The 15,000-nt window shown below is 36.2% G+C and overlaps 1 protein-coding gene across 1 annotated transcript; it reads right to left on the bottom strand.

The window, feature by feature from the left end:
* Positions 1-4,704: 4,704 nt before the first annotated feature.
* On the bottom strand, positions 4,705-7,920 carry LOC128725086 (sodium channel protein Nach). Its single transcript, XM_053818804.1, has 8 exons — positions 7,640-7,920; positions 7,292-7,564; positions 7,114-7,219; positions 5,455-5,637; positions 5,292-5,379; positions 5,079-5,215; positions 4,908-5,004; positions 4,705-4,838 (listed from the first exon to the last, which is right to left on the bottom strand). The coding sequence occupies exons 1-8, from the start codon at positions 7,918-7,920 to the stop codon at positions 4,705-4,707; spliced, it is 1,299 nt and encodes a 432-aa protein (XP_053674779.1).
* Positions 7,921-15,000: the final 7,080 nt, after the last annotated feature.

Consider the following 15,000-nt stretch of genomic DNA (forward strand, 5'->3'; position numbering starts at 1 on the left):
AAACGCGCCATGGGTTGAAATATGATTGCCCGGAGGTTATTGAAATCATTAGTAAAAATACAAAAGCAATCGATGGATTGGATGATTATCCAATCCGGATTGTAGTAGTTGTTGCATAATTTCACATCGTTAAAAGAGCCCCTCGATTCGGTTCAATAATTATTTCTTTTGCAGAACCTTTTCTGCGGTCGATGGCCATTAAAGAACGTGGATGGAATTTTTCGCAATAATACGATTTCACTTCTTCCATGCAGAACCGTGCGCCAATAACGCAGACTTTTTCGAAAATAACACTCAACATACCGCGTCCGCAGTTGCATCCGCCCAAACAGACGCATGCATTACGCATGGAAACACGCAATGAGGGCATACTTCGACGGCCCCGTTTTTCACCTATTACACCACTGGGGAACGAATGTGAGCACACCTTCCCTCTTCGTTCTCCAGGGTGAACCAACTGTGGTGACCGTTTAGCATTAGATCTTTGTGAGAGCATGCATGTGGGAGAATGATGCAAATAAATATAACGCTCAATGCATGCTTGTGGTTGCAAGTGCTCTTTTCGTTTTCATTTCGTGCTCATAATGCAGCATAAAGTATGAACCCCCAACAAGACATGTACGGTTCGCTTCGGTTCGGAGGAGATCAACATCTCCCGCATTCTTAGAATTTAAAATATTGTATCTGCGATTGCAAACACAAATTTTTAAACTGGTTATTCACCATTGCTGAGCTGATTTTTCCATGGATTTCCAAAAACGTGCTGCTTTGTAAGTTGAAAAAGTGTTTTTTAAGCATGCCCTCAAATTGCACTTTTACGCTTTCATGCCGTCTCGTTTACCCTATTTGAAATCCCTATCGCTGAAGAGCGAAAGACTCTGTGTGGTTGTGCCAACGTTACCTCGAACAAGACGAAAGTGAAGACAAGCTAAGAAGTGATCGACGATAACTGAGCCTCATTTTGGGTGGGATGTCGCAAGCTCTAAACTCGATTTTCATTCACCATTTTGTTGGCCTACCTGGCAGTGTGTCTCTGAAGGCGCATGTTGTATTGCGCTTGCTCGATCTATTAGCGCAAGTCACCCATAAAAAGTTTTTTTTTCGATTAAATATCAAGGACAACTTTAACGACATATAGAAACCAAAGTTAGTCAAGGACTAACGAGAAAAATTAAAAGAAACGTACGCTCAAAATATGCATAGCGTTACCGTAGACAACGCTATTTTTGATAAGAAATTAATTTCACTTCTTGCTAGTTTTCTGCATGCAAACTGGTTTCTTGAGGAGGACTTGCAATTTAACGTTCACTAGCAGTGCACAGACTTTCAAATAGATTCTGGATCAAACCACTGCCCAACACCATCCGAAGACTATGCGAACTTACTTCTTGCACAACACCAAGGCTGCCTATCTGGATAGCATTCAATAATAACGCACACAACACCGTTCCGTTTTAGGCAGAGAGCAGGACTACCACTCACCAGCTCACTTACCGATCAACTGGTCCGTGGCTCCAGCGTAACAAAGCTCGAAAGCGACCATCGTTGCAGCCTACGTTTGTTTTCTAGCAGTGAAGTGATTTAGCCCCCTCCAGAAGAGCTCGGGCTGCTCTTGCAATGATCGGACAGCCACACATACATTTGTGTGGAGCTTTGTAGAGCCTACGAATGAAAAAGGCACGGCGCGCTTCAAAGCGTTCTTTAGTTAGCTCCCTCCATCCATAGATGCGCAAATTGTAGGCTTAGCATTCATAAGGCAACTCCAACGGGGTGTTGGACGCCTTTGAAGAAGCTAATATATTTTTTACTAACCCATCTGGAAACTGAGCAATCTGTCTGAATGAACAGCGACGCAATGGAAAAGCTTTTCGTATTTAATAGAACTTTCAAAGCGAGCTTTTTAAGCGATCGTGGCTTGAGCTTGAGAAAGCTCTATGCTTCATGAACTCTAACGCAGTGAGGTGTTAAATTGGGATTGAAGGGGTTTATAAGATGATCTTTATTCATATCCATTTTATGACCCTAACGCTAAATGTAAATGTAAAGTAAAATGCTAACATAGTGAAAGAAGTGTATACAACAAGCAAGGCAAATCGTCGACATGTAGTTTTGTTCCATCAAACACCAAACATTTAGCAGAAGTTATTTTCAGAGCGATAATCATATATTTTTGTTAATCGCCTTACATTTATCATCACGTTTTACGGTCACCAAACATTGCATTACGTGAGTTTGATTTGATCAAAAGTTCCTTTAAATACCAAAAATTGTTGGTATAAAGTGTCATCACAATCGAAACAATATATACCTCAGTTAATAGGACAGATCAAATGACCTTTCCTCAACTGATTGTTTCTTTATCACGATTTATCACGAAAAATGTATTCGGATGATTTCATTCCATCATTTCTAAACAGAACTTTCTATAGGTCTTCGAATGAAGTAGAAACAGCTCTAAAAGTGCAAACATTCCCACGAAGCTGCCGTGAAACATTCATGCAACCGGATAAGCTAGAACCGGACGGTGATCAACATCCTCACAGCACTAAAGAGACTAACGTACAAGAAGATGATTGAAAATCAATCGACAAATCGACCCGAACCAGCATCATACCAACGATGCCATCAAGGCAACCGAAACAGACGAGATAAGAAGGTTATCGCGATGTCGGCGTAGGATTTAGGTCTCGTTTTGCGAAGTTAGTTCTTTGGCCAACACACGGGCGTACATGGATTCGGTAGCTTTTGTTGTCTCGTTTACGAAATCCTTAGCTGATTTCTACTTCCAGGGTAGACACACGACTGGATCTGCAGCTCGACCCTTAATTCGTCACAGCACTGAATACCATTAATGAAGCGTGTACACTATTCGGCGGTCGTTGGCTGCGTGTTCGTTGTCGGAAAGGTCGGCTGCGTCACCGCTTGCGTTTGTGGTGAAATTTATTTGGAATGCGAAACCGATTGAATATGCGTATAGGGAAATTTTTGGTTTTGAAAACGTGCCACGTTCTGTTGTGAATAAGCAGTGATAAGCATAAATCAAGTGCGCAAACTGTTATGGTTTTGCTACATCATTTTACAGCATACCACCACTGATCTGCAATCAAACAATTGCTTAGCGAATAGTTTTGTAAAAATTTCCTAAACTTTTCAAAAATGAAATTGTAAAACGTAAATTTAAGAAGCATTTACTCAAATATATCTCCAGGCAATTGAATAGAAATTGGAATAGAAAAGATTTATAATTTCTTCTCGATTGATGATTGTTGTTGCGCTTTGCTCTCCTAAACGTGCATGACTGAGGACCGCAAAATAGAGATACTTGTGTATAAGATGCACCTCTGATTTTGAAGACTAAATATGTATAGCTTATAGAAAGACGCATCTTATACACGGATAATTTCGGTTATTGAAATAATTGGAAAGAAAATCCCTTATGTAAACAGGATTCACCTTTAAATATTTCAGTATTGAGGACGTTTATTGGTTTTGTTATGGTTACATATCGATAAATTTCTCAAATAATCGAAAGTGTAACGTTGCATTCGATCGTGAACAATCTTTTAAGTTTTTCATGGAGGGCTACGGCAACGCCCGCACTGTATCAAGGGATACACTGTATCAAGCCGATTATAGGTGTTACGGTAAGGATTAATCTTCACCACATGTGAACGCACCGTGAACACGTTGTTACCGCCATGGATGTTCCTAGACGTTCTTCAATTCTCCGAAAACGACGGGCTACAAAATACTTACATTTGCAGTCGTTCTTGGGTAATGAATAGTCGAGCTCACGCGAGCTTTCCAATTCCTCGCTACGAAGTTTTTCATGCATTTTTCGTTTATGTAATCATCGTTGAAAGAGAATTGTGTAAACTATTTCAAGATCAAGGTGGCGGATGGTGTTTAGCGATGCGCAATGTGTTGCAAAATACATGCAAGAGGGGCGTTTAATGAGTTCAACTGTTGCGTCGCTCAATGAATTGATTTTCATTATTAAAGTGAGGGGGGACCCGATAAGTGCATGATTTCGTGAAGGTTATTATACACTACGAAACAATTAATGGCAGGAGCACTCTTTGAGATATTATTATTGTTCTACATGTTATTTTAAGGCGGATCATTCGGTATATTCATTAAATTCTTACTTATATAACACGGTGTGATAAATATATATTTAAAGTCGAATTTGCTATCATCTTTTGACTATTTACTGTTTAACAAGATGTTTGGTGAATCGTGAAATATCTTGCATCCGTGTGACTTCGAATTATTTAAATTATTATATGTTTTCACATGTCTTTTTCACGTACGTAAGATGGATTGATTACAACAATTTCCAAATCTAAATGTCAATATCTTTCAAATACATACTTTCAAATACATTCAAAACTGTTCACAACGCGGATATCATATGTGTGAATAACTCAGAACGTTAAAGATTAGTCAGTTCTTTTTTAATTGAACAGTTTTACAAAAAATGTATTTCCTAAAGGTAGCTTTCATCTTTTGAATAACACCGTTTATTTTCTTCATCATATCCTCAGGGATCAATGAAGTGTTTCCCAAACGGGTATAAGCAATATTTTTTGCTGAGGTCAAATTTGCTGTTCTAAAGAAATAACATGAAAACACCGTTGTAAGCATTGAACCGCATATACCGCATTACCGTAGGTTTTAACAACAATTTCATCAACCAATTACTTAACTTGCGGTTTGCTCCCGATGGTATTGCCGGTAAACCTTTTTCATAATATACTCCAATAAAAAAAATGCTACCTCCGCAATGCTGATGAAACTACAACCGAGAAACAAAGCTGCTCCACCACCGAGGGATACTGGGAAAACACCATGAATGAGCATTTACGAATGGTTAACTAGTATTTATCGACGATACTACTACTTACCAATTAAATTGCTAATATCAAACAGCACGTCACGCTTTATTCTCATCCGTGGGTAGATAATTTGAGCCTCAAGCTTACTGTTGGCTTGTTCTAGTACCTGTTTAAGAAGGAAAATATGAAAATTGAGCTAGTAAATATTAGCCAACTTTAATTTTCGTTCTGATCGAATACCTTCTTTTTCAACGACACCTGGTTAAAGAAAATATACTCGCACTGTGGTTGGCAGGTGCAGTTTTTCGTCGGATACCAATGGTCGAAGTTTTGCCCCAAGCAGTACAACCCGGCCGGTGAACATGCGGTAGGTTTTCCTAAGTGTTTAAGTGAGAAACGTATAACCAATTATGATTAGCTCGTTCTCTAAACCAACTCTCTATAGCATCTTACCGGAGCTGTAGAAAAGGGGAACGCAATTGCACAAGCGTAGAGCGGCTTCGATGCGGCAGCTAATTCGACACAAATTAATGGTGTACACCTAGGTGCCGTCAAACGAAATATAATTCGCGTAATGAGGGACGATATCACCATTTTTCCTATCATTGCTACTTACGCTGAAGTACAAGAGCCGCTCGTTCGGCAGGCGGCATTTGCGTCTGCGACGGGACAGCTGTTTGAGGGCCTTTGAAGCGACTACCTGTTCGACTGAGAGAAGCGAGCTGACGATGTCGTGAGAGCCTAAGACGTAGTGGATTGAGCTGTCTCCGGTCATGACGTCCTGCTCGGTATGGATGTACTGCAATCTCAGAAGCACGAAGCAGTTGTTACGAAGTAACAACCATTTTGAATAAGACGAAAATGTTAAAGAAGCTTAATTTTCCAATATTGGTTGCAATTAAATTAGGCTTTAAACATAAACATGCTTAATCTAACCTTGATTTCCAAATCATAATTTTTTCCAGTGAGTTTTAAAGAGTTTCTTGCTATTGTGGTGTGTCTATTAGCTATCAAACATTAGGTCATCGTCGCAATGTCTCGTATTTATTTTCATGCAGTTTAAGTTCATAGTTTTTTTATTTTCCGCATTTTTATAGCTATCGATAAAGTCACTCTTTTGATTTATCATTGTAATAATTTTAAATCTATTTTAAATTGTTTTTCTTATATGTTTTCATATGTTTTAGATAAATGCTCACTATCCATAGAGTTTAGAAATGAAATTATAAAACAGCTAGAATCTGTAATTGATGTTTAAGTTTATAAATAATTGAACACACGCACACTCAATCTCATGCACATTGGCAATGAAATAAATCTAGGTTATATTTGAAAATTCACATACAAATAAACTATGTGTAAAATGCAAAATATCAATTGAATGACTTTGTAAATAATCTTAAGAATCATTCGGTCAAGTCATCCCTGCAATGAAAAAAATTGTTTGGATAAAAAAAATAAAATATCAATGTACTTCATTTTATACTTTTTGGAATTATATAACATATTCATAAACATAGTATCATGCATCGAACATTTGCTTAGTTATAATCCCAAATCATACCATGCGCTAGTGGTTTTAAAAACGACTGCGATAAACACATGCACAACTGCAAATCTTCAAACATAAAAAAAGAAAAAGTTTTTTTTAAAAAAGCTTTTTTTGAAATGTAACAAAAAATATATCCAATCCAATAACTTTTTTTTATTGACGCAATAATTCTCTTTCGTCAAAAAGGCAATTCTTATGAAATACTCTCCATAAGCGGCGAACACCAATCAGTGTTGTACGCTTTTGCAAAATCAAATAGTGCTTACACTTACTGTGCTCACTTGAAAAGGGCTTTGCAGGGCTTTCATTTTAGGTTTTTTCAAGTAATGGATGAAAATAATACTATTGATACGAAAAATCAAAAAATAACTTCAAGAACAATAATAACTACATTAACTGACCCGATGTTCGTTTTAATCCAGTTGAAAAAATGTTGCTCAATAATACGCATATATTAGTATTATATCTGCTTTGCAACACACCACTAATGTATGCAACATAACCAGAACAGAAAATTGATGTAACTTTTGGTGTACATTAATATTGCTTTTATATGTATCATGTACTGTTGTATCGAGATACTATAGAGATGATATATAAAAAGCAGGTTAATGTGATGAGAACTGACATTCACTAGTGGTCAGAGGCGAATGAAGCTTAGGCTCAAAGTCTCTATAAAAATAATCAACCTACCAACCTTCACTTCGCACCAAAGATACTCACTACCTCGTTTCTAGAGGAATCGATGTCGCTCATCGCCACCATTGTACGGCAAACGTCTAGTGTGTAACAATTCGCCGGTCTTGCTTTCGTGTAGTTGGAAAGGGTTCTAGACGTTGAAAAAAAGCAAACAAAAGGAAAGTGTATTTGCTGTCAAATTTTCGGACTCTCTTAACCTTACCGATCCACAAAGGGGGCCTGAAATTCATAAAACACCGAGGAGGAGTAACAGATGCCGACCTCGGTCATAACCGGTGCGAACGTCTTCCACGGTGGCGTTAGTGGATGCTTTAATTCACGGGCTAAGTCGATTAGAGGGATGGTGTTGAGTGTAGCATCATCCACAAAAGGCTTAAAGTTAACCAGGTTGTCGAATCGGGCCCGGTTTACCGTGAGCAGATAGCGGCGGTAATAATCGTACTTGCTGTGGTTGCTGTGATCCACCTTCCAGTATCTAAAGCGACCGCCCGTCGTGTAGAATCATTACATTTGAGGTGACTGACGTTACGATGCTCTAGTTTGGGCTTACCGTTGCAGTAGCTGAGACAACTTCTGCTCACTGAAGTAGTCGGAGCACATGGTAGCCGCCGGTGGACGGAACACCCAGCTGAGATAATTCGTCTCGACGTTAAGCACCGTCGCGTTTTCCTGAAAGCGCTCCCAGTGCATATTGCAGATGCTGATCGAACACACGACCGTGAAGCCGAACATAGCCAGCCAGAAAACCCCCTCCAACCAGTGCTGCCGACGGACCAAATGCGCTAGCCCATGGATAGATGATTCGTTGGCAAAACTGTGCAGCAAATCCATACCTTTTCAGACTAGTAGGACCAATCTACCCTGCGCTCATTAATGAAGTAATCAGAGCGTGCTAAAAAGTGTTGCTTTTTATGCAACTTATCGTAATAAGTTATAATTATCATTAAATCAAATAATCGCATAGTGGGACTTAAGGTGGATAAAAGGTTTCCAAATAAATAACAAATCATTACTGTGTGATATGCCAGAAAGTGAGCTAAAATAATCAAATATTTTCACCACAAAATTTAATAAAATATTAAACATTTCAAATATTCAGACCGAAGCTCTACCTGTTTTTTTCATGTTGCATCAATTGTTCATGGTATCTTGTCGAATAAAAAAAAACAACTCAAATGCATTAATGTAATTCGCCTTTCATTAGCCGCTCGTTGAACAAAAATGTATGCTACTGCACCTGGTGCACGCGACCAAGGATGTCACGCCCATCCCAATAATGATCTGGATGGAAACAACAGTAGACTTCGTTTTAGTTAACCTCTTTCTGTTTAACCCGCTGGAAAGTAACGTTGCCACTTCGAATGCAGCAGTGTAAAACATGTAACGTTTGAATAAGTACGCTTTTGCCTGCTCAAAGTGTAGCGATCGATTCACATCGCGTTACGATGGAGCAGCACTTCCGGGCTAAAGTAACACACACACACATATATATATAAATATATATATATATATATATATATATATATATATATATATATATATATATATATATATATATATATATATATATATATATATATATATATATATATATATATATATATATACATATATATATATATATATATATATATATATATATATATATATATATATATATATATATATATATATATATATATATGTATATATGTATATATATATATATATATATATATATATATATATATATATATATATATATATAAATATATAAATAAATAATTATATATATATAAATATATATATATACAATTATAATTTATTTAAATATATATATAAATATATAATTATATATATATTTATATATATAAATATGTATATATATATATATATATATATATATATATATATATATATATATATATATATACATATATATATATAAATAAATATACATATATACATATATATATATATATATATATATATATATATATATATATATATATATATATATATATATATATATATATATATATATATATATCTATATATATATATGTATATATATATATATAAATATATATATATATATATATATATATATATATATATATATATATATATATATATATATATATATATATATATATATATATATATATATATATATATATATATATATATATATATTTATATATATATATATATATATATATATATGTATATATATATATATATATACATATATAGAAATATATATATATATATATATATATATATATATATATATATATATATATATATATAAATATGTGTATATATATATATATATATATATATATATATATATATATATATATATATATATATATATATATCTATATATACTCTCCTAAAGCCCCCTTCCACTTTTCAAAGAATGCCTAAAAACAGAAAAATGGCAGATTTAATAGAAAAAATGAATCTTTTTTAGAAAATATCACTAAGCATAGTAAAGAATAAATGTTTCCCGTAATTCGCTCAATTAGTTATTTTTTACACATCATCATCCCGTATGAAGTCGAATAGTCAGCCAATTTATAACAACGCGTAGTATAAACATTTCTTCGTATTTTTGGAAATTTAGGAAAAGAAAATTAAACTACAATTTGTAAAGAGTTCACCTAAAATTATGAAAGGAAACCACTCTAAAAAAATTCAACATACACGGACATACCATAAACCCTTTGTATTATTATGTAAACCTGCAACACGAATCATTATAAGCCAATCACGGACTCCGATTCATCCCTACTATCTGACTGAGGCGAGAAGGGCCGCCCAATAAGCAAACGAAACTGTTAGTTGTTGGAGTAGCTTGAGTTGTCATCATTATACCATTTTTCACCTAATGAACACTTAACAAACAAACTACACAGGAACCGTACTTTACATCAGCTCTCCAGTCTTGGGAGCCGAGCTACAATTGTTTGGGAGACACGATGTAAGAGAGTATGAAGATAGTACTGTCGAGAAACCCGTGAAGCCTTACACAAACCAGCATTTATACGTGCCAACAGCCGATACTTGAAAAAGGACAATATCGTTAACCGGAAGAACCGGGTTTGAAGCATGGATGATGTCACAAATGTTTTTAAGAGTGAGTTTGAAATGTAAATTGTTACTTGTATTACTGAAAAAACGAGTTTCTTCAATCAATCCTAATTCTTAACCTTTTCCGGTTTAAACCATAATATCCGGAGTGCCGCAGATATTGTTACTGTTAGGTCTGTATTTTTACGGTACTTAGAGGTTGATGTCCTTCAATCCTGCGTTTTGGCATGCCAGCAAGCTGTCAATATGTTTGGCCTCCTAGTCATACATCAAGTTTTTTTTTGTGAATACAGCTACAGACATTCTCCAACAGCAAGTCTGCAAGATAACCTTCATATGTTCTCCTACAAAATACAGTCGGGGATCTTTGCGGTAGCAAAAGGAACGGTGGCAAGAGAAATTCAACAGGATTACTTTGGATAAAGGTCACCGGAGAGCTTGGGATGCTCCAGCATAAGGTAGCTTCATATTTGCAGCTGTTTTGCGGCACCGGATCGTCTTACCAAAATTAGATAAATCACTTCCGACGTTGGTACCTCGCTGGAATCTCCGGGACAGCCACGACGAAAGCGGGAACCTTTACGAGCGTGTTGTATGTGGTTAGAGGAAAATTAAAATTAACTTCTTTAATTACAAACCATCCCAGGCGCCAAGCTTCCACACCATATTCAGGATCTCTTCTATGAACGTGGTTATTATTGATAACGGTTCGTATAACAATGATAGATGGTGAGCGCCTTCGTGTGCCTTGCGACAGGCCTTGTGAATGAATAAGCCACTGTACATCGGTGTCTTCTTGCTGTATCAAACGCAGGACTATACTTAGAGTGTAAAGCGGTTATGGAATAAACTTTTTCGCATTTTCCACACTCTATACTCCGGATATGTTTTAAAACCCTGCCTGCAGTTGACCTTTGACAGGTCACTCTGTGCCTAATTCCCGCGAGCATGGTTTAACATGAGAGCTCTCTTTATAAATTCCATCGAATATTGTGAAGCATCGCTCAGAAGGTACGTGCCAGCGATACGGGATGCTTTCAGGACGGGCTGGAACGACTCTGAGATCTGTATACAAAATCGTTATGAGTTGTGATATGTGATATGTAAAAGATTCCTAACAGAGTATAAAGTGACGACACGTACGTTTATACTGTGTTTGAGGCTCGAATTCTGAGATCTATTGTATTTAGAAATTTATTTCAGTGCATTTACGGTGATGTTTATGGCCTTTGTACAGAGTGTAGAGTGAAAATATATTTTTTTTAAGTATTTTTCTTGGAAAGCTCATCGAAATAAGCGACAAAAGCATTCAGAACTACCAAAGGACTCAAACCGTTCACGTAAGTGATTAGATGTAATCTATGAATGTGCTCCACATTCCGCTTTAAATTCGCTGATCCAACCACCATACGAGGATTCAATCGTTTAGACTATTACATGCTGGGGTTTCCTCATGTTTTCTATGCAATCAATGCTGGATTCTTTTTTTTCGTAAATATCCCCTCCTTGGCTTTCAAACGAAGCATTCGAAAAACTAGACACAAAAAAGGCTTCGTTTGATTTTACTTCTTCTCCATATAATTTTTGTAAATGTAATCATGTTGCGTCTAACTTCGGTTTGATATTGCTTAGTCACTGCCTTATGTCAAAGAGCTTTCATGTGCTATACAAATTTATAGCAATAGTTTTGAAAAATTTAACCTCCTATTGTTTTTAAGTAAATCTTAAGTGTTTTTCATTCTTTAAAACTTGTTCTATAGATTGACAATTGCTATAACATTAGTAGAGAAAATCAAGCAATGAAATATTAGTAGAGAAAATCATTCATCACGCTGATGAATTATAACTCATTTGGCATAGTTTTTCGTAAAATATTGTATCGCATTGTAATGTGTAATTGTAAACCAAATCAAACATTCGAGCACATGGCAACATTATGTATAGTCCATATGCTTCTATTTTTCTAAACGCAAAAAAAAGAAAAGGCAATGCATCAAAATTGTACCTCGGGTACGAGAGATGGAAGTGAAAAAATGTCACGAAACTAATGCACCGTATGAAGTGCATCGAAACTACGCCTGAAGCAGCCGAGAATGACACGTAGTAGCAGCATCAAGAGATACTTGAAACTTTCCAATGCTTACCTTGCTACTTTACATCCCTGCTACCTGGTGTGTCTTCACTGGTCTCTTTTCATCCTCTGCTTGTGTATACTAAATCTCCATCTTGAATAGACATTCAACGTATCCCAGTGTGGCCTTCGAGATTCCAAGTTGCTTCCAGGAACCTGCGAGGATCAATAAAAACATCACAGCTTGGAGCCGCCTACGGGGTCGTTCGTTTGTTCGCACACGATGTACTTGAAACTTTGCAATAGAATTATAAATCTCATCTGCACATACTCCGTCAGTAGTTTCTACTCGCAAGGACGTAGGCCAATAGCAAGCAGAACATTCGGGAAATGAGCTTTTGTGGAGATATTCCAGCAACGAAGTTTTCTAAAAGCCCACACTCACATACCCTGACACACACTTGGGAAGAATAGCTAGTCAGTCCGTCATGGATCTTGGCTTTCAGTGCCGTGGTGACCATAGGAATGGATCTCATACACAGTAGAGACGCCAATATTTGAGCTCGTGCGTAATTGGAAGGTGTCCTTCGGAATATAAGTTGTCAAGGTTGCCAAAAGAGCATCGAAGTTATTTGGTCATGAAAAGTTAGGAGTGTGCATTCTTCGCCGTTTCGTGTGCATCGTGAAAAGTGAAAAGTTCACTTATCGCATCCTTACGTGACTGAGGCGCTCGAACACATGCCGTCAAATGAGTGGACGAGATCGTAAATTAATAACTTTTCTTATTTTTATGGTTCCTCCATCCATGTCAATCTATGTTGTACAAACTTGCATATAGTCCATCGTTGGTTTACGCGTGGCTATACCTACACGCTGATAATGTTGCTATAGATAACCATGAGCATTAATAGAGCTAACTGGTATGGGCGGTCGTCAAAGATTTCCAAGCAAAGCTTTTAGATTTCAGTGTAAAAAAAGATCTTAAACACCAAATGACAATAAATAAGCTCGATTTACTTGGATACTTTTATTTTGCAAGCCAGCAGTAGGTACGGGAGTACCATTTTTCTGTTTGCCTCTTAAATGAAATCAACTGTTCCTTGAAATTGAGGATATCATAAATCATTTCGAAATGGCCTCAACAACTATTTAGGGGACATTTTTATATTTGTATTATATGCATATAAAAGTTTTTACTACCAACATGTTGTTAATCTCAGTATGCGGTTTTATAATCACTCGCTAGTTTTTTATTTGTTACTATATACAATAGAATATATTCAAAACAAATAGCAATACACGGAGCAAATAGCAATACAAAATTTTAATACACGGAGTGGCTTTGGTTTTAAACTGTATTACGAATATCTTTAATACATTTTTCCCTTGCAAATAAATCCTAAGATATTTTGTCAAATATTTTCTTTTTGCATATGATGAAGAAGTAATTCAATTTTCTGGTGTTCATATCCGTTTAATTTTAATATTTTAATCATGTATAACTACGCACACCTGCCATCATGCATAAGTAATAAAACATATTTAAGCCCGTTTTCTGAAATTAGTTCAGGCAAGTTTTGATAAAAAAGAACAAAATAAATAGTGAAGATTGATAACAATGAAACTAAGGAAATAAGCACACCAAAATCTAGCTTAAGCTCGTTCCCCATGGTAATTTATAGTTATTTTATACTATTTTAAATCACACACATTTACTAAATCATCTTTATGTCACATCTTCTTCTTGTTAAATGGCTCAACAACCCGTGTAAGGGCTAAGCCTGCCTTTCTAAACTAAGACTTTCTATAACTAAGTAGTCATTCCTGCGTACGGGGGAGGCTCAGTCGAGATTTAAACCCGAAACAGCATTCTGGGTTTGAAAAGCGCATTTTTCCTTCAATCAACCCGAGATGGACCGTCCACAACAGAAAAATCAAGCCTTCACGTTGATGAGCTCCACAACAACTCAGACTGCCTGGCTAAAAGCCATGAGTAATCGCTGTCTATGATCGTTAGGAAAACGTGTTTCTTTTGGCCTTTAGCACAACAGGATATGTGCACACTTATAGCAGACTAGTCGATGGGGCAAAAACAATGGTGAAAAAACTCATACAAACTTGTGAGTGCAATAAAGTTTTCATTTCACCCAGCTCGAAGCACGCAGTGTCGTCACAGGCACGTTTAAAATGGAATACGCTTCTCTTAAGATGTCTGAAAAGCGACTTATTCCTATACACACGAACGAGTAGTCTTGCATTGGCACACCTGAACGATATTCATGAAACATAAATGGCAAAAAACAATTCTATCTTTTTTGTTTTAGCTTTGGAACAGGTTTTCTGACGTGATTACTCCCGTTTGATTGTCGTTTCTTTTTTTTCTAGCGATAATCTTCCAGTGCAAGCGAAAAAAATATCCAAAATTCGTTAGAGCTCAGCTCCTTTAACGGGTGGTTCGTAACTGTTTGCGACAGGTTTTAGAAATTTTGATTTTATTTTTTCCAAGAGCTTTCCATCGCAATTTGAGTGCATTAATTTAGTTTAGGGAAAGTTTTGCGAGCACATTACCGAAGAGAACAAATCATGTTGATGATTCTCCTGCTGGCTCACCTGCCATGACGCAGATTCAGCAGCTTATACCTTTCCTCTGTTTGGATGCGCAAAACATCAGTGCGTTGTTTTAAGCACAAAATATCCTACATTATCCAATATGTAGCTTAAACATTCTATTTAATGAGGCTAAACCTCCCTGAAAGCTTCAT

Source organism: Anopheles nili, chromosome 3, assembly GCF_943737925.1.
Source record: "Anopheles nili chromosome 3, idAnoNiliSN_F5_01, whole genome shotgun sequence".
In the NCBI taxonomy this organism is placed as follows: Eukaryota; Metazoa; Arthropoda; class Insecta; order Diptera; family Culicidae; genus Anopheles; species Anopheles nili.